At 40.0% G+C, this 24,387-nt stretch overlaps 1 protein-coding gene across 1 annotated transcript in view; it reads right to left on the bottom strand.

The window, feature by feature from the left end:
- Window positions 1-24,387, bottom strand: part of LOC129107814 (unconventional myosin-IXAb-like) — a 140,894-nt gene that overhangs the window by 16,123 nt on the left and 100,384 nt on the right. The window contains 15 exon segments of the mRNA XM_054619374.1: window positions 701-785; window positions 1,205-2,326; window positions 2,712-3,022; window positions 4,127-4,276; window positions 4,374-4,496; window positions 4,914-5,024; window positions 5,129-5,209; window positions 6,078-6,200; window positions 6,317-6,356; window positions 7,050-7,193; window positions 7,829-7,904; window positions 10,540-10,659; window positions 11,943-12,138; window positions 14,289-14,430; window positions 16,045-16,166. Of these exon segments, the coding sequence (XP_054475349.1) occupies window positions 701-785; window positions 1,205-2,326; window positions 2,712-3,022; window positions 4,127-4,276; window positions 4,374-4,496; window positions 4,914-5,024; window positions 5,129-5,209; window positions 6,078-6,200; window positions 6,317-6,356; window positions 7,050-7,193; window positions 7,829-7,904; window positions 10,540-10,659; window positions 11,943-12,138; window positions 14,289-14,430; window positions 16,045-16,166 (2,946 nt within the window).

The raw sequence follows: 24,387 nt of genomic DNA, 5'->3' as shown, positions 1-24,387 counted from the left end.
AAAAAATACCCCTAATACATCTTTTATGTGGTAAATTCGTAGCAAAAATTACAAAAAGTAGCTACAGTTTCTCAACTAAACAACCCTTACAAATGAATCTGTGTATACAGGATGTGCATACATTATAACTTTGTTTATTGCACTTCATACATTTTTCTTTAGCAGAGGGAGACAAGGCTGTTCAGAAGTCTGCACAGGTCTAGCTTTCTTTTTCTACATTTTTATTTTCACATCTATAGCGCATAATAGCTGTACAGTGTGTGCTTCTTTATTTTCTGTATACCTGCTGTATGTATATGCTGGTTTGATTTATGTATATTTCTAAGCACAGAGCTACTGTGGAACACATCCAGGATTAGTATCAGCTTTATTGGCAAGGTATGAGAACACATACCAGGTTCTTTATCTGTCAAAATCCTTGTATTTGTGAGCATATGTGGCCAATTAAAGTGGATCTGATTCTGTTGTTTGTAATATTTTTGAAGTATAAATCAAATTGGTAATATATAAAATTAAAAAAAGATGTACTTTTTTTCAGTTTGAAAAATATACCCTCAACATAAAATCACAAGAAGATTATTTTGCACACATCAACAAACAAAATTAATAAGATTAGAACGATGTGCATGTGATTTGCAAGGGAGCAGGTGGGTGTGTTCGTGTGTGTGTTCGTGTGTGTGTGTGTGTGTGTTTATCCTACCTCTCTGTTTCTGGATCCGGCAGATTTAGAGTCGTCTCTGAACATGGCCAGAGATCGTTCCTGGTTCACCAAATCCTTATCTGACCTGCAACACAAAAGACAGACACTCAAAGTTTTAGAAAAACCAAAAATCTACTCGTCTCTTTTTTTTCCGTCTTTTTCTTTCAGTCAAACTTTTACAAAAATTAAAGTTTTTACTTTTACTGCCAGCTTACATGGTACTTTTGTAGTAGGGGAAGTTTGCAAGAAAAAAAACATTACACTTTCTTCACCAGCCTTAAAGCTATGCTGCTATAATCAGGTTAAGTGCTTTTAATATTCACAATACATCACATTCTTATACATAAAATGCTCTTTTTCCTAGAATTTTCTGGGCAAATGTTTACTTAGAAAACTCCTTTGTTGAAATAGTATGGGTATGGGTGGATGTTATAAAATCAGATTTGCCTCTCTTTATGTAAACGATGACCTCTGACCTGCAGTCATATAACAGGGTCCACTTACTTGGAGAAGGGCAGCTTGCGTCTGGGTGGGGAGAACACAGTGTTGGGAGGTTTCTCCACCATGTTCACAATCACAGTCTGGGCGGAGCTCTTCTTCTGAGCCTTCGGCGGTTTGGTGTCCAGGACCGGACTGGGAGCCTCCTGCTGGGGCCGGACCACCTTCCTCTCCTGCTGACTGGGGAGGACAGCGGGGACGCCGGACTTTGGCTCCAGGACGATCTGGATGTCCACCTCTGAGGAGCAAAGTCCCGATTCTGGACTTGACTCAGGGGCGGTGGAAGACGGATCCACCATGGATGCATCACTCTCCGCCTGGGTGGCTATCCCATGAGGCTGCTCCACCTCGGATGCTGCCTCCGAGCTTATAACGGGGGTCATTTGAGAACCGGGTGATGCTGCTCCTGCTTCAGAAGCTCCTTCTAGGGTTCGGGCCGCCAGCAGCTCCCCCTCCTCCACAGGGCTCTCCTTCTGCATGCTGATCAACACCACCACCGGCCTACGGGACGTGGACTCCCGTCTCTCTTTGGATTTCAGGACTGGTTCATGAACTGGACTTTGGTCCGAGGCGATATAAAACGTCGCCTTTGGACCCTCCGCCTTGCTCGCTGGCTCCATCGCAGGCTTCTCATTGAAGTTCGAGTCTCTCAGTGGGACGTCCGGTGCTTGGGGTTGTTCTTGAGGTCCAGTCGAGCCTTCGGTCTCCATGTCTTCAACATTGAGCAGTTCAAAACTACCGTGACTCGCAGGAGATACCCGTCCTTGAGGGTCTTCCAGCTGACAGGTGCCGCCGTCTGGGACCGGGTCTTCTTGGACGCTGGTGGTTCGGACCTTGAGGAGCTCCAAGCTGAACTGGGCCTGCTCCAGCTCTCTCATCCGCCTGCTCTCTCGCTTCGACCGGTTCTTATGGCTCGTCTCGTCTGTGCTCCTGCTTCGCTCCGAGTCCTCTTCTCTTTCTGTCTCTTCAGAATCTAACGGAGGCGGCTTAGAGTCTTCGGACAGTTCGACGGAGACATCCTGGACCGGAGCTTCCTCTCCTGAAGAGGCGAGGTCCTCCATGGTTCCTGCATCCATCTCTGCAGGTGGACTCTGTTGTCTTTCAGGCAGCTCCTTCACCTCCCTGAACCTAAAGACATTAGCAGTGAATAATGCAAACGTGTCTTTATACAAGGCAGAATGCTGAGCAGGATATTAAACATCATAATTTTGCTGAAAACCTAACCTTTTGGTTTCTACAGATTTTGAACTTGGAGATTTTCTGGGCCATAATCTATAAATAGGAAAAGTTAAAACAGGCAGAAATTGCCAGATATTGGGTTTTTTTTCTTGGTCCAAGCGCCCTCTTAAAAGATTATGATGCAAATGTAATGTTTTGCAGAAGATTTTTTAACTTTTTTTGAGCCACTTGGGGGACCCTTATAAAATCTCCTGCGACCCACCTGAGGGTCCTGAACCAGTGTTTGTGAAACGATTTCATTAACTGAAGCTGATGTAAGATAACTGTCGTTCACCTGAGTCGGGCCAGGTGTCCTCTGGCCATCGCCTGGAGCTGCGTCACAGTCCTGTGCGTCCGCCGGTAGCGGCTCCTCTCCCTGAATCCTCTCCACGCCGTCTGAACCGTCGCGGCCGCCTCATGTCTGCGTCTCCGGCAGCTCCTCCAGCTCCTCCAGCTCCTCTGGATGACGACGGCCGAGTCCCGCTGCTGCAGGAACCTCCTCCGCTCCATGTAGCTCCTCCAGGCCGCCTGCAGACACACCGCCGCCTCCTCCTCATCGGCCGGGTCCACAGAGGACTGTCTGAGGAGGCAGCACCGCCACCATCGCTGCAGGAAGAGATGGAAAAATGTGTTTTAAATTAAATGTAAAATGTAAATACAGACTGCCTGTAAAGCAGACAAACATCTAGTTTTTACATCTGAATATGAAGGTATTTGTAGATTTAGAATCAATCTTGCTTTTCTTCAATGACAGATTTGCTGATTTCCTTTTTTTTGTTTGATGTACTTGGAGATTTTGGGAAGCAAATACATTTTTATCAATTGAAAAATGTTTTTATCCTCCCTTCTTACCCTTTTAAACATCTAATTTCCTGCTGTGTTGCCTTGAAAGCTACTTCAGGTAAAACCCAAACAAGTAAAGAAAGTTTTTGGAATTTAATATTTTGGTTTTTCACGGTTTAGCTGCAGTATTTCAGGACAAAGTGATGTTGAAACACCTGATCAGACACTGAAATAACTTCATTGTCTGATTTAGAAAGGCATTAAATGTCAGATCAAATTTTTGCCGCGTACAAACAGAAACGTTATCAGCAAGCTGCTGAATAAATCTCTTGATTTCCTAAATATAAGCGCAGTGTATTTGAAATCCTAGGAGGCAGCTTTCAGTCTTGAAATAACAATTATCAGAGCTCAAACAGCAGTATACAGTAGATGACAGAGATTTGGACAATCCCCCTCTCAAGACTCTTCCAGAAAAAACATACAGTCATGAAGGCCTCAATGCAGTGTTTTCTTCCTCCGTCAATCCTTTCACTGTTTGCTTTCGTTCACTCTCTCCCTCAGAAGACAAATAGATATACTGAATATAAGAAAGTGGGAGCAATAATAGCTAGAGTAATAAGTGGAAACTGTACATTAGTATCATCTCTCACCAGGAGACTACATTTAGAGGACCATGTTCCTTGTATATCAGGAGTAAATGCAACTATTAATCACTTAATGCCTAAACAGTTTAAGGTTACGCCGCCTTAATGGACTACGGAAACTCCTCTGGGAGGATGTAACTTGGCTGTCATTGATTCATGATGCACTTAAAGTCATTTTACAGCTAATGAGAATTTGAAATAATATTTATAAACTGCACAAATGAGACTGCAGAGACGGGGATGCAGACTCACTGAACCTCTCCTCCCCGCCACAACGTCTCACCTGGATGACAAAGGCGGCTCGCCTCATGTCCACAAAGTGCTTCCTCTCCAGGACGGCCCTGAAGCGGCGCTGCAGCGTGACGATTCGCCGCAGGACTTCCTGGTGGAGGAGGGTCTGCAGACGCTGACGCTCCGCCTCCCGCAGGAACACCTGCATCCCACAGGAACATTTTTTAAATAAACGTGGGGTTTCAGTCAAACAGAATAAAATGGTACACCAATGATGAACTGGGATCCAGATTACGTACCATCGTGTTGCCCACTTGATATCCAGCAGGCGGCAGGTGGATCCGTCTGAAAAACTCCCTGATGCCTGACTTGGTTGGGCTCGTGCCTCGAGGCTGCAGCACATGAAAGTGACGCACAAAGTCCTGCAACATGGTGTGAAGCAGTTTTAGATACAAGGAGCTTAACAATTTCAGTTAATTCTAAGATATCTTCTGAGAAATAGAGAATATTCCTAATCCTGCTCTTCAATTTTAATGAAAAATGTGATTTTCTAGTGGATTCATGACTGTGATTCTCTACATTCAGCCATATATTTGCAGCAATAAAAAGTAAGATTAGAATCAGAATCAGGTTTATTGACTTTGTTAGATTTTACTGTGTTTTCAATGGCTTACAATGTACGATGTAAGATAGAAAACGATACATACATAGAGACAGTTTTATGACCATTAAAACTTGGAAATAAAAATGCAAACTAACCGCCCAGAGCTCCACACATGTAACACTAACATGACATGGACTGATAGATGTGCTGTTAGACGGCAGAAGGAGAGGATTACCTGGAAGGTGTACTTGATGCTGTATCCTGATTGTCGGATCCGGACGGTTTCCAGCATTCCTGTGTATCTGAGCTGTCTGAGCACCAGGCTGTCGTTGAAACGCAACGGCAGCTAACAGAGAGAGAGAGAGAGACAGAGAGAGTAAACAATCTGAAATCAGCAGTCCTTCATTGAAAGACAAAATTAAGCAATGAATCGTCTGCAGCAGAAATTACCTTCTCTGCGTTGGAGCGAATACATTTGACAAAGTACGGCTCTGACTGATCCAGAGTCTCCATCAGCTTGTTGAGGGACGCCTGCAGACACAAACACAAACCAGTGACCTCACATCCTCATTAAATGTAGAGATGCAGCGGTGGAAAGCAACTCAGTACATTTAATCAAGTACTGTACAATGTTGAGGTACTTGTAGTTACGTTGAGTAGTTCCCATTTATGCTACTTTATATTCTACTCCACTACATTTCAGACGAAAATATTGTAATATTTAATTCACCACATTTAAGTGATAGATTAAGTTATGTGTTACTTTTCATATCCAGATTATTTCTAGAAAATATTATCATTAAATAAAATATGATATATTATTATTGATTAAAATACTAAGCAGTACATAAATAAATTACATTAGCTACATCTTTAGCAGCTGCAACATTAAAGAGACTTACCCATAGTATAACAATATTTATAATGAAATCATAAAATATACACAATTCTGAAATGTGCCAATTTCCATAATGAGTACTTTGCTGGTAATACATTATGTACTTTTACTTTACTAACTGAGTATTTTAACACTGTGGCATTGCTACATTTACTGCAGTCAAATATTACAGTACTTCTTTGATCACTGAAAAAATGCCCCTTTCATGTTACAAAACAATGCAGCTCTAGTTCTGTAAAGGTTTGGCTGCATCTTTGATTCAAGATTAAACATGTTTTATTGCCATTTCAGTATAGTTTATAAGAATTTGTGTAAAGGAATGTGCAAACATCTCATATCCTGATGTATGTCTTAACTCAATATGTATTATTTTTACAATAGGCGTAGTGTATGTAATACATTCTTTAACACTTGTAATCCCTTAAAGCTGCAGCAGCTGCTGAGTCACTACTGTTGTTGTAAGTCTCTGATCCTCCAGCAGGGGGCGACGGCAGCACTGACCTGGAACTGGGCGCTGATGCTGGGTGGCTTCTTTTTCTTGTGCAGGTGGAGCAGAGACTTGGTGATGCGGTCGTGGAGCGTCACGCTGCTCAGGTAACGCAGAGACTTCACGTCCAACAAGTGCTGCGTTCACAAAAAAACAGATATGACTATATATATATATATATGTCTGTAAGCTGACACCTGATTAATAAATCTATTTGTATTTCTATATTTGCTGTATCTTGTCTGTGTCTTACCTTGGGAAGGCTCGGCTTGCTTTTGATGTTTTTGTTCCTCCTGCAGATGAGAAATATTATTTCAATATTTAATTTTATTATTTATACTAAAATATATATATAAATATATATAAAATAATAATTCAAGTTATGATAATATTTAAAAAAGTATGTACATTCATCAAGTTGGTTTCATTATTACAGATTACACTTAAAAAAAAATGATAGAGTGGAACCAGAGATACTCATATGTATATGTATATTGTAAATTTCCCCGCTGCGGGACTAATAAAGGATTATCTTATTTTATCTTATCTTATTCATCTGAATACCCTGGCTACTACACTACCCATAATGCAAATGGTTAGCAATTCTTTCCTAGGTCCTCCTGGATTGATTCTGAAAACTGTTGCTCATCCACCAGCTAACAGAAGTAAATAAAAATTGCTGAAAGTACGATATATGAAAGAACATACGTTGAAAATAATTCCTTGGACATATGGACTATATCAATATTATTGATTAGAGCCTGCAGCTGAGGGATGTTCACATTTTCACGTTTTGATTTTGAATTCATCAGCTTGGACCAACAGATTGGAGTCAAAAGTTTCCAGATAGGTAGGTAGAAGAAAGTCTGGTGTGAGTTTCTGTGTGTGTGTGTGTGTGTGTGTGTGTGTGTGTGTGTGTGTGTGTGTGTGTGTGTGTGTGTGTGTGTGTGTGTGTGTGTGTGTGTGTGTGTGTGTGTGTCACTCACAGGAGGATTCCCTGCGCTCTCTCCAGGAGTTTGCTGCTGGTCGAGTTGAGGAAGATCCCGTCTTCCTCCAGGGCTGGACTTCCTGTCGAGGACAGACGACCGGACCTGGAGCTGCGACCGTTGCAGCCGACACCGTAGACATCCCTGCAAAAGAGGATATTAACAATGTTAATATCAGAAATACTGCTTAATGCCGTTTTACACTCTTACTGTTTGGTCTTTTCTTAAGTATTTTATCGGTAATTTGCATTTGTTCCTGCTTTGCATTTTTATCAATATTTTTTTTACTTATGTTATTTTATTATTATTATATTATATATAATATAATATATAATATAATTTAATATTATATAATATAATATTATATAATATAATATTATATAATATTATATATATATTATATTATATTATATTATATTATATAATATTATATAATATATAATATATATTATATGTAATGGTATTATTAATGGCATTATTAATATTGTTTTTATTATTATTATTAATTTTATTTAAATTATTCTCATTATTCTCATTATTCTCATCATTATTATTTGGATATGTCTTTCTTTGAATGAAGATTTTCTAAGGACCAAATTCCACCAAATTCAAACTCCACGTCCTTGATTCAGAGGTTTCCTAAATGTTTTCCCTGTTAATGTGGGGAAGATTCTTCCTTATCCAAAGGTCAAAACATGGTGGGTCTCTTTCACTGTGCATATAGGTCAACCCCCCTTGAGGCAGACTTGACTCAGTCACTTGTTTTGGGTCGTACTCACCAGCTGGCCTTCTCATTCAGGGTGTTGGCGCCTTGAAGATCCGACAGAGGCGTTCGGGGATTCTTCCTGGTGATACCTGGACGACAGGAGGGCAGAAGAGGAGAGAGGAGGACATATGTGAGATTTAAAGCAATGTTTTATTTATTTACATCTTCATATACGACCACAGCATTTAGATCTTACTCCGACATCACTTCACCTTTACAGTCAAACCACCACATTGCTTTCAACATGGACAAACTGTATTTCGTACACAGCTTGATTGTCTAAGCAAGAAAAGTAAGTGGAGCAAATGCAAAGTTATGGTTTTGCTTCCACACTTTATGTCTTTTTAAAATCAAAGTAATCATCATACAGTCCCTGCAATCAGGTAATTATATTTAAAACAGCCTATATCAATGATGATTTTACTATTTTCAGAAAAAAAATCACACATTTTTGGACCACAATGATCTGGTTCAGTCGAAACTGTCTCTGATCGTTTGCCACAGTCACAGTCTGTAAATCCACAGAAGAGTCTGACTGTTTACAGAGGTAAGACACATTTAGTTAAACTGTGATCATGGACTGAAAACAGAACACAGGAAAAGATTTTGCTACATTTGTTGTAAGAACCTGCATGGTCTTCTGACTACAGCCAAATTTAAAATGAGCTAAAAGTAGGATTGTACTTTCCCCGTATGACCCTCCCTTTATCTCTCTCTCTATCTGTCTACTTTCATCCTCTTCTAAAGCTTCATCTTGCTCTTGTCTTAGACGGGCTTTACTTTTCCCCAGTCGGCCCCAAGCGTTGTGTGTTTTCGGTGGAGTTGGCAGTGTGAAATGTACAGTAATGCCGATGGAGACATTACATATGAAAACAAGCAGCTAATGAGACGGGTGTTCCCAGTTTACATTTGGGGTTTTCTCTTGTAAAAGTTTTAACTCAGTGCTTTTACTATTTTAATCAAAGAAATATCAGTGCTAGTTTTACTATGCGTGTGTGTGTTAAAGGCATGATGCAGAGCCACTTTACCATCCTCTACACCGTTACACTTGGGAGATATCACAGAACTGCTGGCACAGGGAAGTCAACACACGGACACACAAACACACACACACACACACACACACACACACACACACACACACACACACACACACACACACACACACACACACACACACACACACACACACACACACACACACACACACACACACACACACTTCAGTAAAGGTGATCCCTGAAAAACTGTCGAGATACTGGATGGAGCTAAAGGAACAGTTTCCCATTTTAGGGAAATACACTAATTTATTTTTCCTTTATCCAGAGCCACAAAAGACATCAAACTACTTTTTTTCCAGAGATGTATAAATACTCTGATGGTGATGTGTAAAATCAGTGGAGTTTCCCATTAGTGGAGGAAACTCTTTGGGGAATTTTCTTGGAAATCAATTTCCGTCAAATCCCACTGCTTATCAACAGGAAGACATGTGACACTTGGAGGTTTACAATAAACACACTCAGCCCCCACATGTAGAATAAAATACGTACATATCTGGAGCTTAATGTTGGGAAAAGGATGACCAGAAAAATCCGAAGGGGTCATTAAACGCTGCCGGTTCCCATGTGACTGATTCATTCGTCTGGTCACTCATCCGTGGGGAATAAGTCTCTGCAGTTAAGTGAGTCAATCGGACCAGAGCTCAATGTGACCCAGATAATTTCCAATATCTTATTAAAAGCTGTAATAAAAGCAGCTTACTGCAGGCTGAAAACCATCAGCGATCCATAATTCTCAATTTCATCACCATTGACTTTTTCAATACAGCCTGAAATTAATTTCTTTGACTGGGTTGAGCTCAGTGAACGGCTTCTGATTGGTTTTTTTTGTTTTTTTAAATGAGAGCGCTTCAGCTCACCTCAATTCAGCAAACCTTTATCGACATGAATCCATCCCATCATAAACCCCATTAACAGAGAGCACCTTTCAAATACTGCTTAGATGAGGTAAGGGTTTGAGTTTAACTCCAAAATATCATTATAGTACAAAATAAATAATTTAAAGTCCAGTTTAACACATAAAAAAAAGTATCCTGAAGAAAAGGAACCACTTTCTAAGAAAAGTTCTAAAGGTGGCTCGTAACCTGAACAACACAAAGAGGTCTTTATTGACACCAGTAAATATAATTAAACAGTTTTCCAACGGCATCGTCACTCCTGACCCAGCAAATATTCCACTACAACGTGGGATAAAATTTGAAACATGTAATTAAAGCTAAATAAAAATAACACACATTGGAAAAAAAAACCATAATCAATAAATTTGAAAGAGAGATTTTTTTTTGTTGCAAATATCTATTATTTTGTATTAAAACCAGTTTAATTTAAAGTGTATTTTTGTAAAACCGCCTTCTTCATTCTTAAAACAACTGCACTGACCGATGGAAACATTTTGAATAAAACATTACGTTGCATAGTGGTAACCTTCATATTTGCCTTTCATGTCTGTTGTGTGTGCAAATGGACCATTATTATTTATTTAAGAGAATTTCTCAATGTTTGATTAAAAAGATAAAAAGGTGAAAGTGGATGAAAATACTGGAGAAAAAAAAGAACAAAAACAGTGTTTCAGTCTTTGTTTTTTTCCTGAGTTGGACCCTGTTTACTGCAGCGGGAAACCAGAAGACCTTCATGATTCGATACAATACGGCGGAGAGTTACTTACTGTACTTCTCGTCTTTGCATCTTTGGAGGATCTCGAGGCTCCTCTGGTGAACCGGGTGATGAAGGAAACTGAAGCTGTCGACAGTTTTGACGACTGCACAGGGAACTGCTGCATCGTTCCCTAAAACAGAGAGATGGAGAGCGGAAAGAAGAGAAGAAGACACTTATTTATATATGTTGTATGTTTTATATGTTAAATAAAAAATAAAAAAGACAGGAAATGAAAAAATATGAATAAAAAAAGGGAGATGAAAAGGGAAGTTGGTGAATCAACAAACAGGAGAAGAAGAGCAGCAAAAAGAAAAAGGATGACGAGGAAGATAAGAATTAGAGAGAACAAAGACACAAACCCCTCTGAGGTAAGTCAGTGGAGACATTTTCAAACAATCTGCAATGTAACGCTCCTCCCAGTTTGTGAAAATAAACTGCAGAAGAAGATCAACACCTTTTTCTTCCTCCTCCTTCATCATCAACAGCAGAAGCACAACTCAGAGTTAAACCTCCTCACCTCCTCAAACACACCCTGTTGTTCTTGGCTCCGTTAGAACAGGAGTTTGTACGTCTCAGTATGAAAACAGCTTTCTTCACGGTAATGAATAAAGTGAAGTACGCGTGTGTGTTGAGCGATGGCGTTAAGATCATCTATTAGTAAGAGTCATAATGTGGAAACATTATATGGAGCACACAATTATTGTTGCCTGCTGCAAACTTGGGATGCCAAAAAATATAAAATGCCAAAAAAGTAGTCAAAATGCCTGCTGCAGATCCATAAATTTGCATGTTTAGTCTGACTAATAGTCCAAAACCAAGAGATAATGCACTAACAATCATAAAAAACAGAGAAACTATCACATTTGAGAAGGAAAAGGGAACATATGTTGGGATTTTTTGCTTTATAAATTACATAAACAATGATTCGTTAATCATTATTGTTGTTTTAAATGGAAAAAACTATATTTTTTGACTGTATGTTGTGTTCAAAATGTTCTTGTGTAGCTTTAAAGCAAATGGAGACTTGGCTTCAAATCTTTCGTATTTCTTTGTAACATAAAATATTCATGAAATCTACGTATTATCTATTCAAAGATTAAAAGAATAAATTAAATTGCTTCACCAGGACTGTATGGTTAAAACATATTTGATTTACGGTAACCAAGCAACCCATCAACTGTCACGACGTTCCGATTCTAATGCTGATTGGAGCACACGAGGCACATGACATCAGCTATTTCTAACTAAGACCACAAACATGTTAAAAAACCCAAACTAGAGTAACTTTAGATCAAAGTGTGTTCATGTAGGATCCAACGACTCACAGTACGAAGCTGATTGAGGAAACAGGTTTTCAGGGTTTCTAAACTTTAAGTTCATTACTATATCGGGACCTTAAAGACGTTTCCTCACCAGTTTTCTTGTGGGTGTGTCTGCGGCCGGCCTCCCTGAAAGCCACCAGGGCTCTGAAGTAGGACCGCAGCACGGCCCAGCGGAAGGTCGCCACCGGGTCGATTCCCATCAGGCCGCAGATGAAGGCCTTCTTGCTGCTCTTGAGCAAGGCCACGATGTCGGGGCGCATGTGGTCAGTGTTCTTCTCCCTGAAGTCCTGGATGAAGGAGAGAGACACACATGTGCGTCCAGCCAAGTGTTAGTTATTCCTCTGAGGACAGAGTTCATCATAATATCACACGGACAACAATAAACTGTCTGCTTCTTTATCCTGTTATTGACATTTTCTCATCAAAAGAGCAAATTTCGCAGTTTTTGTGTCAATCACAATGTCAAAATAGAGAAATAAAAAATCATAAACTCAAGCAGAAAATGTTGTCTTGTCTTTTTCAGGACGTTACGAGTTATGTGCAAATATTTCACATATTTACCACTCTTACATCTGCTAGCGGTTAGCTTAGCTTAGCATAAAGACTGAAAGCAGGGGGAAACAGCTAGCCTGGCTCTGTCCACTGGTAACAACAGCACCTCTAATTAACATCTTCCATCTTTTTTGTTTAGTCTGTACAAAGAACAAAATGTAAAAGTTACATAAGGTGGGGTTGGAGACTTCCTAAGGTCTCTGCTGTCATGGTAACGACGAGAAAAGTAAGTGAGTATATACGCAACTTTTTTTCACTTTTGTTTCCACAAACAAGATATCACATGGTTGATTAGTTAACTTTAGTAGTGCTGGTAGGCCAGCCAGGTGTCACCAAATGGTGTATGAATAACTTGCCAATTTTTTTATTGCATCTTTTGCTTTCAGCCTGTTGCAGCAATATTTGACGCTCACAGCGTGCTCCTGAAGTCATGTGACGTAAGAAAAAAGTGCGAGTTGAGACGTAGTCCGTGTCCCGTGTGAAAATAAAAGTCAACAAATTAAAGTCTGGGGAAAAGCAAAAAATAAAAGTGTTTTGGGTTTGTCCAACTATCTTTGAATGATTAAAAAAATCACACAAAACATTTTTACAAGTTTTCAGCAACTATTTTCTAACATATGTAATCTGTTTGGAACAGAAATCCAGATTTATTTCACCCAGATTTAAAATATGAGGTGCAGAAACACTTGATTAAGCACACAAAGTCAACCGCCCTCTCTTCTTCTGTGTGTCTGTAAGCCATTAAACACTTTGATTGAAGCCACGCTATGATAACAGAGCTATGAACTATAAACCCTTCAGCGTATTCTCTCTCCGTTTGATTCGACTCAGCTGTTTGTTCGCCCGCGAGCCAACGTCAGACACATTTCACGACTGTGGCTCTCGCGGCACAATTCACACCAAACAACTCCTTGGCTCTCAGAGGACATTGGATACCTTTTCCAAACCTCCACGATAACCAACTGTTATGGATTTACATTATACCGTCAAACAACAATACGCTCCCCCCGTTCCAGCACATGTGCTTCTTATCAAAACGCAACTGGGAAGCAAACGGGGAATTTTGATTTAGGTGAAGAAATGGGTCGACAGAACAACGAGTAGGTCGCCGCAGAGATCCATAAAGGTTGAAGTGACGCGAGGAGAAGTTTCATTCATCTGTTCTGAGATTTGATTTTAGACTTTAACCACACGGACAGAAGAGTTCTGTTTGATTTACATTTAGGGAATTAGAAAAAGATCGAAAACATGCACCAGATAAGCTTCACTTCTGTTGAAGAGCCATATTACATTAATAGTTTTCCTCATTGTTAGATAATTAAAGCTTTGTTGTGATTAGACTTTCTCTAAGGTTCAAAACTCACCGAAGTACAAAGTTAACTACTTGGCTCAAATTCGCAATAAAAACATTCTTTCTTTACAAATTTTCCGCTAGTTGTAATGAAAATTGTTCTTTATTAAGTCGCTCAAAAGAAGATAAAATCAGACAAATAGTGGATACAATTAGGACAGCTGGAGTTCAGTTGTAAAACCTCAAAAACGAGTTTGCAAATCTGATTTCAGCCACTGTAGTTTTGGCCTTTGTATGATGTCTTAGGTGTTCAAACCACGTAAAAAAACATCTGAATAAACATAAATCCAGATTGTAGTTTGCCTCTGCTTGCAAAGAGATGTCACCTTTTTATCTCGTAGTATCCACAAATCCCTGATAGACCCCTATCTTTAAAAAATGAGTTAATCTTCGATACAGGTAAATTACAAAAAAAGAAAAGGATTGTCTCACAATACTGCAGGATGCTAATGGTGTAGTAAGCTGGTGTGCAAACAATACAAACACTTAACTTGTGTGCATTGTCGCATATTCTGACACACCGGAGCATCTCACCTTGACTCCATACTTGACTTTACCAGCGTAGTGTCTGATGATGAAGGCGGGCTCCATGACAGCCGGGAACTCGATGTAGCTGTTTCCTTCATGCTGTCGCTTGAACTTGTCCAGCAAGGTCTGATTGGAGGCCTGAGGGAAACTAGAAGAAACAGTTATTTTAATCAGACGCAGGTTGAAAACATAAATCATGGGACAATGAAATTTGACTTGCACTGCGGAATGTTTTCTTAGGAAAACTCTTTTGAACTTATTTTCGTGGTAACAGGGGAAGCTAAATAGCATAAACAACCAACTATTCCAATTTTTTTATTTTCATCTACTTTTGAAAACAAAGAAATGACAATGTGGCAGCTGATGATCGCACTCTGCATTTCTCAAAGTCTAAAGAAAGGATACAGCATTTCCATTAACCCTCAGGGATTAAAACAACGCCACAAACTCAATGCAATGGCTCAAATTTAACCAAAGTTGCATCACCTCTACTTAGACATTCATCTTTGGTGTTTTTACATTTGCTTCATGCACATTTCACCCACTGACCTCTAACCTCAACGTACCTCAAGGGATGTTTCCCATCATCTAAACCTCTCCTCACCGCACGTCTGAAACTCACTATTGGCTGCAGTCTATCCGCAGGGGGCTTAAAGCGTGACGCTGTTACTGTAGAAGTGGACCCCCACACTCGTCCCCCCCGTCCTGCAGAAACCTAATCCACTTCTCCAGAGGCCCCCCGAAACCCCCGCGAGCTCCCACTAACTGTGAATGATGAGATCTCTAAGCGTCTTTCTCTCTTACTGTGTAATCATTTAGCATGAAGCTCCTTCCTGTGACAGCATAAAAACCCCAGGAGAGAGCCGGTCCCTCCCTCAAAGAGATCCCCCTTTGACCCTAATTCTCCAGAAGTGCTCCCCCCCCCGACCTCCTCTCCACCCACACATACATATTTCTACGCACAAACATATACACATCATTCGGTCCATTCCACGCGTTATTAGATCCAGATGAAGCAGCTATGCTAAGTGGCAAGTAAGATGACAGCTAACATAGATAGATATGGCTGTGTGTGTACCGCCTGATGTATTTTTATGTGTGTGTGTGTGTGGGGGGGGGAGGCTCTGGGTTTGATTTATGGAGAGGCAGAGTGCTGACCTGCAGGAGGAGAGTGTTTTTTAACCTCAGAGAAAAGGGGCGAGGATAAAACGTGATCCAGAGATGCTGGTAGAAGCTCCAGCGTCTTTGTCTTTGGTTCACAAGTTTAGCGCTAAAGGTGCTTTTGCAGAGCTATATCCACAAAGCATGCTACAATGAAATATGTTTTGCCCTCCACAACGTTCAGGAAAGCTTAGGATGTAAATCAGAAATAAGTCAATGAGGCATTGGACTCCTACATCATTTATAAACATTACTTTGCCTTCTAATTGGTGCTCCACATACGCCAACAACCACCAATAATCATGTTTATTTAAAAAGAACAGATCAGATCTTTCCAATAAAAATACCAGATTGTTGTTACTTTTGAAATGCTTTGAAATAGAGGATATTTTGTCCTGATAGCAGAGCTAGAGTAAAGGTCAGGGGGTCATCATCTTTTGACCATGCATATGTTCACACCCATTAGTTAAAGGGAAGATTCACATATTTTCCACCTTATCGTCTTTATATCTCTAACCAGAAGTACAAAACTTTTTTTTCGAAGTTATTCTGCTAACCGCTGCTTTCTAAAGTGTGAGCTCTAATTCAGCAGGTGGCGTACTTGCACTCCTCGTCCAGCAGGTGGAACAGCGCTGTGGGTTTCTTGCTGATGAGGTTGAGGCAGCCGCTGTTGTCGATGTACTCGATGTTGTGCCAGATGATGCCCTCGGCCCTGTACTCCTCCTGCAGAGGGAAACACATAAAGAGGAAGACTTTGGGGTCAGTAAATCCTTGAAGGGCAAAATCTTTCATCTATTAATCTGGGGCTTTGGTGTCTTCCTTTAGGACATTTTCATGACATCTCCAGAGGACAGGGTCATCCATTCCTCACACAAGTTAAAGTTACGATGATGACCTTCAGTCTCTTGTAATAGGGATGTACCTATATGACCGACGTTAGCAAACGAGACCGCCAACGAGAAGATCGACTGTTTCTGTAACGCTTGTCATCGGTGACACCATGTCGAAATCTGGCAAAACGGACAAAATGATACAGGTTCACTAGAGACTCCTTCAGCTGCGACTCAAGCAGGGCCTCCAGCAGCGACCAGACCTCTGACAAGGAGCACAACTTTGCCGCATTGCTTGGACCGCTGGAGGGAAGGGAGGCACGGGAAAACCAGAACCAGGACTGAGCGGGGCTGACTGTTCCAGTAAAATTAGGGGTTTTCTAAAGGGAGTCTGGTGCTCAGAGACACTACCACTTCTGTCCACAGGGACAGCACTACATCAAAACTAAATAAATGTTCCTCAAAGTAGCTTTAAGTACTTTTCAACTACTATCAGGTTGAAAAACTGCTCTCAACTTGGTACCCAGATTTGTGCATAATCTCTGTAGTATGAAACCAAAAAGTCCGACCAATGCATCCACATCACAACAAAAATCTGAATCCCCATGATGAACACACCTGGCAGCTTGTAGATTATCAGTAAAACCACAGTCAGTTTGTAACATATAAGTGACCCCTGTGGCCAATGACAACTGAGGTATATGACCGGCGTCCTCTTAATACCCCTGTGGGAGAAACCAGTGAGAGACACCAGTTAGAACCCCATTGCCAGCTGGGAGGATCAGTGGAAGGGGAGGTCCGTAGGTAACCTTCTCCTCTCTCTGTAAAAGCTACTGTTGAAGCACATTTAAAGGTAAATAAATAGTTCCTTCTCCAGCAGGTAACAGTGTGTCTTACTGTATGACTGCTGGGAGAAAAAAACATGCAGACTCAGCAAACAGAGGTACAACACTAAACCTTCAGGGTCAGCACTGGTGAGGCAGGAGGCCTAGCTGAACAGAAAACAGAAGAAAAGGAGGAAAATCAATAACACGAATGATTAAAGCGCTTATGGCAGCAGCCTCCAGATGCCGCAGTTCTCTTTACATCTCCTAATACCAAATGATGGAAAGAACAACATACTGCTAATTTTGTTGTTATTAGAGCGTTGCCAGTAGTGAGATTAAAATCAGTGACGTCGTGACAAACAAAAGGATTTATCCTTCTTGGAAGAACGAGTGTGATTAAAAAAGCGTATGCCGACATGCCTGTTAGATTAATATCTTGTGTGCAATGTTGAAAGTGCTCCTATTAGGAAAATACATGTACTCAGTACTTTTCATGGTGTTTTACACTGATGTTTCTTTAGTATTAATGGGAATTTTGCACCGGTGGTGGTGGTGGTCTGATCCTATGTGTGCCATGAATATGCTTTCATGAAAAGTCACCCAGAAGTTTATATTTCGAAAAGTCCAATTGTTACCATGGACCAAGCTGTTTTTTTAGGGGGATCTGTGACTTGAAGTTTGCGCTAGACAAAATCAAGCAAACTCTATGAACCATTTTTCAAAACAGAATTAAGAAAGACATTTACAGGAGAAAGAAAAGAGAGCAAAAGAGAATATAATAGAGTACAACATGTAAACCATAAATATACAAGTCATGAACTCAAGAAAAAGCCAAAGAAAAACAAGTGTTTTTCAGTTGTTTTTTGGTGGTAAATTCCAATTTTGAGACCAAATCTATTACAAATATGTCAAGATATCTTGGTGTGACGAACAGATGGACCTACATCGCCATTAGTATGTTTAGACAATGTTCTTATCTTGTCTGGTGACGGAATAGGGAGGAACTTCTTCTGATTGGCCAGGTATGCAAAGGTGAGAAAGTAACCTCAAGCATCCCGGGGAGACAGGAAGAGACAGAACGACCAGCATGCACAGGAATGTGCTTTGGGTTCAATGTGTTGGTTTCTTTTTCCAAGACATACAAGTTTGTGTGTTAGTATGTGCATATTGTATTTGTACGTGGTGATGCGTGCACATCTCTAATCTGCATGCTGGTACCCCTTTTTGTATTTATCCAAGAGAGTGAGCCTGTATTTTTTAAAGAGCATCAAGATAATAAAAGGAAGAAATGTAAGATATCACCTAATTAATACAATGAGCCAAAAGTCAAGAATTCAACTGGAAGACTATTTCCCACATGTGGCACATCTGCCCTCTCCTCTGTCTTTCAGGCTGCTGAATCACTGATGAGGCATTCAGAACATGTGGTGCGTTTGGTTTCGTTCAGAAGTTGCACCGGATCCAACAAAACAAAACAAAACAAAAAAACAAACCATGACAAAATCTTTGCATGATTGCACTTTTTGTTTAAATCTCATCGAGCCGTGCACTCACAGATTACTGACCCAGTTCATCCGGAAGACAAGTGTTGTGTCTCTGAGAGAGTTTGTGGACAGATGTGTTGACTCAGAGACAATTAGATGCAGACTCACATTTACAGAGATAAACACACTTACACCCATCCAGCCATTTCATTACATACACACTCCCACGTAAACAGACGGAGGACTGTGAGGCTCACATGAAGGTGGTTCAGTTAGAAGAAACAAGCCGAGTGGCTGCGAGCAGAGTTTCATCATAAAAGGGCCAGACATGCGAGGTCCAGCAACAAACAAACATCTGCTTTAGGAGATGTTTTTATATGACCTCTGATCTGTGCAGCTGCAACAGTTTGAACTGAAAAATGGTTTTGGTTAATCAGTCTGCAAAAAAACAAATTGGCAACTATTCTTATAATTAGAATAATTGTTTCAGGAACGAATGATTTTTTTTACTATTTTCTGACCATTTCTAGACAAAATGATAAATCCAGTAATTAAGTAATAGAATCAGTGGAGTAATTGATAATTAAAATATTTTTTCAGTCCATTTGCAGTCCCAGTTTGAACATATATATGCATCATTTCAACCTCTCTAAACAGCAACTGCAAAGAAAGAACAGGTTAAACAGAAGAAGCAGCAGCGCTCTGGACCCCGAGGACTGCCTAGTGGAGTTTACAGAGAATGGAGACGTCAGATCGAAACGCTGCAGCAGATAGAGGTCAGACTACAGTGAGACGACGGCAGCACAGAATAACTCAGAACATCTCAGAGCACACACACTGTTGAGAGCAGATCTTGTTTGGTTTTTGTCTTGTCAGCAACAACTGACAAAGATGAAGCCAAACTGAGTAAGAGCTCACCAAAACTGGAGGAATTTAAGTAACAAATGCTTATGCTGACGAAATCCTGGTTTCCATTAAAGCATGGACGGAATTAAAGGGCCAGTGTGCAGCTTCTCAGGAGGACTATTAGCAGCAATGGAGTATAATATTCATAACTGCATTAGTGCATATCACCTAAAACTAAGAATTGTAGTGTTTTTGTTACTTTAAAATCCATATTAGACAAAGTTTTCTTCACAGAGTGCGCCATGTTTCTACAGTAGCCCAGAAGGGACAAACCAAACACTGGCTCTGGAGAAAGTCTTTCATGTTTTTACGTAACCTGAAGGCCATTGTAGTTTTTTGACTTGTTTGAACTTAAACGTTAACGTAGTCTTGGAGAGGGAGGAGTGAGTGGAGGAGTATTCAGTTGGTTGCAATCTGCTACCAAACCACTAGATGCCACCAAATCTTACACACTGTCCCTTTAAGAACTATTTTGAGCTACATGTAATTTTTATTTGACTGATTCCATTTTATGCTACTTGATTCTTATACTCCCTTACATCCAGAGGCAAATGTTGTACATTTTACTCTACACTACATTCATGTTAAAGCTTAGTTACTTTCGCAGATTCCTATAAATAATAAATGATATTATCAAGAAATGAATGTTGATGTATTATAATAGCAGTATATAAAGTAGCCTAATTAAAATGAGACCCACCTTAACCAGCTTCAACAGCGTAATATACATTATTTTGATGGGCCATTCTGCATAATGAGTAGTCTACTATTGGTACTTAAAGTATATTTCAAGGCAAATACTTCTGCACTTTTACTCAAGTACAATTTTGAATGCATGATTTTACTTGTAACAGAGTATTTCTACACTTAAGTATTGCTACTTTTACTTATAGTAGAAGTATTTTTTTCATCCCTTACATTCCCTGACGTCCACAATGTGTCTAATTAATAATTTCTAGAGGACGTCCCCCTCAGTGTCCCCAATACACACAATAATTAGCAAAACATCCTGAAATAAATCCGGTAAACGGACCCTTTAAAGTCTCCACTGACTATTAATAGAGAGAGACGTAACAGAAATTGGGAAACAGTAACAGATGTTAAAAATCTGCAAGCAATAAAATCACTAAAACATCCCGCTGTGCTGAAGAAAACATGGAGTTCTGATTTGTGGTCGTCCCTCAAACCCTCAATTAGTCAGCTCTGTGTCTGTTTTCAGCCAGCAGGGAGGCTATTTCTTCTTTCTTTATTTCTATTTCCTCAGCGCCCTTCTTTATTGTTATGACAGCAGATGTTTTTATTGAGCAGACAGGAGGAACAGCGATGCAACCATGAGAGCTGGAGCAAATTCTGCTGGTTTGAAAAACAAAAAAACAACCAAAAAAGAGCAGAAAGAGAAACGGACAAAGACACAGATACAAAAAGAAAAGATGCTCGCCTTGATGTCATTAGGGCTGAATGATTAATCATCTACGCAATGTTTCAAAAAAAAAAGGAACACAAACCAGACTGTCAGAAACACCTGGATTAACAGTAAAGTTGTCAAGTGGTAGTATATATAGTGTAGGTCTCAGTTTGTAAATGAAGAAATACTGAAGCAGAAACCGTGACCAACATGTTTTCACTTTAGTTTGTGTGATTTGTCGCTATAGCTGACTAGAGATCAGTAAGATTTATATCTATTTTTCATATCTTAATGTTCACCCCAGGCATGTTTTCCACATTTTATTCAAATTAAGTCAGATTTATCATATTACATGTTTAAAAGGCTTAAGGTTACAAGTTAGAATGCTCTACTGTAAATTAATTACCAGTAAGAACCTGTCTGTTCCCAGAGAATCCCCAGGCTCTCTTTTGTGTATGTACTGTTAAGACAATGAACTCATTAGGAGTGGGAATCAGATGAACGTAGACCTGGCCATGTTTTTTATTTCTTTACTGATATCTCACGAGTTAAACACGATACCCTGTTTGCCTAAGGCGGTGGCGGTCCTGTGTTTTCTTACTTTGATATACCGTCCTCACACAGACAAGGAATCGAGCACCAATCGGCATGTTGAGTGTAAACACTCAGTCGAGAGTCACACAAACACACCTACACACACACACACACACACACACACACACACTGAGGGTTGTGGTTGGTGTGGTCCTATTAGCTTTGGCTGCTGGTCCAAAGGTAAACACGCATGCTGCTGATAAGACCAACTGATTGGCTGGAGGGGAGTGAAGGAGAAAGCAGAAGAGGAAAATCCCCCCTGATGGAAAAAACACCGTTATACTGGTAAAGAGGTGGTTCCAAAGTCAGAATGGCGGAGCAGAGTTCACGCTTGAACAATTTCAATTGTTTTGGTCTCCATCATATCATCAGGTGCTGCAGTTAAGTCAAACTTTTAGCTGAATATATACCTTGGATCGTCACCTTAAAAGGTTATCTATACGACATTTAGACAGTTAATATAGCAGCAAGCGATATAGTGGTTAACTGTCTACCTGAGCAGAGGATGAAGTCACTCTCCATCTCTATGTGTGTGTGTTTTGTTATTCCAGTTCCTTCTTGCTTTGTTTGCGTAGCTCGTACGTTCGTGTTTGCACTTTAGTCCATGTTTTGCGTATCCCATTGGCTAGCTAACGGACGGCGCTCTGCACTGTGGTTACAATTGATAATGCCGCCCTAACTGATGGCGGTATCGCGGAGGCACAGCACGATCACAATGTTGAGAGCCCTGTTGGAGGCAATCCCTCAATCATAGATGTGCTCAGAATTTCATATAAAGCTCCTTTGAGTTGGATGTACCTGTGAGCTACACCACAGCTGGTGACCACCACCTACAAATGTGGCTACATATCAGGCCTGCAAAGAAATCATGTGGAGTCCACAAGAACTTTGATTTGGGAAACTTGGGCTGCTTGTGTTTCCTCAAATGAATTTCTGATATTTGTAGATAAAACTTAAAGAATAGAGTTGAGGAGAGTTGCTTCTTTTCAGTAACACGTATTTAAATAAAACACATAGTGATCGTTGTTTTTTCCCTGAAAAAGAATGAAAACAATTGCACGGAATAGTCTCATATTTAGTAATGAGACCAGGCCAACCTTACTACTGTCACTTAGATCATGCTGTGAATAAAAAATGCAAACACGGTTTATGTGGGAAATATAATAACAGTAAAAACAACAACAAAGTTTTGCAATTTTCTAAAGGTTGCTTGCTACCATGTAAAGATCTTTAATGTAAGCAGACGGACAAATCTATCAAAGGCCATAGTCTTCTTTTAAATGAGTGCATTGCCATTTTCTAATAATTTGGTAATAAACTCACAACAAATAAGTTTATGTAAGACAGGAAAGTTTCTGTATCTTTCAAACAGTATGTGAGTGTCAGCAGTGAAAGGCTCAACACAATGCATCGGACGAGGTGTGGAGTGCTTTCTCTCCTCATGACGTCAAGCCGAGGGTAGAGGAGGCCCGTGGCGTGAACTCCACAACTTTATTCAAACAAACACAAATCAGCAGAGATCTGGAAACCCTCAATTAGGAAGCTATACCAACCGGCCTCAGAGGGGCCTCGGAGCTCAGCGGCTACCTCGACTGTTGTCCTGTCAAACAAACTCCAGAGGGGCGGAGAGCCGAAGGGTTTCAGAGGACCCCAGTGATTAAAAGGATAATAAACGTGAACTCTGCTGAAACAATATCGGGCACCAAACTGTGAGGGGCGAGGGGCTCAGCAGCACTTTGACACTTATTAGTTGAAAATAACACAGGAAAAAAAAAAAAAAAATCAAGTGAAAGGTTCAATTGAAAGAGAGATAGAGGAGCACCTGCTGCCACAGAGTCACTGACAAGACAAACATGAAATCATTTACAGAACCAGAATGCCACAATGCCTTTTATATGTTTATTAAAATGTATAGGAAGGGGTTTCTAGCTGATATCTGACCTCGAACATTTGGGATTTGATTCATCAAAATGATGTTTTTTAGTTAATAAAAACCTATTTATACAAATCTGTGAGGGGTCGTCTTTAAAACAAAATAACACATGTGATTTTTAGAATTTGCTAAAGTGCCTTTTTAGAATACGCTTGCCTCAGATAAGCTGCATTTTAGTTGGTCCTTAGTCCTGTCCCAGATGGATGATAATAAGACAATAATGCATCATCTATTGTTTCAAAGAATCCAGTATATTTCACATTATGATAATCTTTAGATAAAGATCATAATCTACTTTTGTTATGTTTTATGTCTGTTGTTAGACTCTTTAATGTCGAGGGATAAAAAGCTCCTGTCACATACATTATTTGTGTTTTTTAAACGGGCATTTATTCCCTATGTTTTATAATGAACATGATTAATTAGACTGACAGTTCTGTAATTTAATTTATCTATTTTTATGGTTTATGAATAAATAAATAAACATGACATGGCATAACCTTTTTACCTTAATCTAACACTGTTTAACAGCAGGGGTGCTACATTTCCTCACATATATATTTCCATTTTTCTTTTCTATTGATTAGCTTTATTATCAGTTATCTTAACGTTGTCTTTGTATGACAGCAGTGAAACAATCTAGATGTAAAAATTAAAGCCCGGAGCTCTTAACCGTCAATTTTTCATATACAGTTTGTTAGAACATGTTACATCCTGCAGTGGGTTTTGTGTGTGTGTGTGTGAGTGTGTGTGTGTGTGTGTGTGTGTGTGTGTGTGAGTGTGTGTGTGTGTGTGTGTGAGTGTGTGTGTGAGTGTGTGTGTGTGTGTGTGTGTGTGGACCCTGAGGACTAACTGTCAGACACAGATAACAGAACCATTAGAGCATCGGCAGCCTGTGATCTTCATCGAGGGTGAAGGGAAGCTATGGCACTCGTTTACTGAAACGCTGCTCTTTCTCATTTTGG

This window comes from Anoplopoma fimbria, chromosome 19, assembly GCF_027596085.1.
Source record: "Anoplopoma fimbria isolate UVic2021 breed Golden Eagle Sablefish chromosome 19, Afim_UVic_2022, whole genome shotgun sequence".
Taxonomy (NCBI): domain Eukaryota; kingdom Metazoa; phylum Chordata; class Actinopteri; order Perciformes; family Anoplopomatidae; genus Anoplopoma; species Anoplopoma fimbria.
Note: the sequence above shows the minus strand (reverse complement) of the source record. Positions and strands in the feature narration are given on the sequence as shown.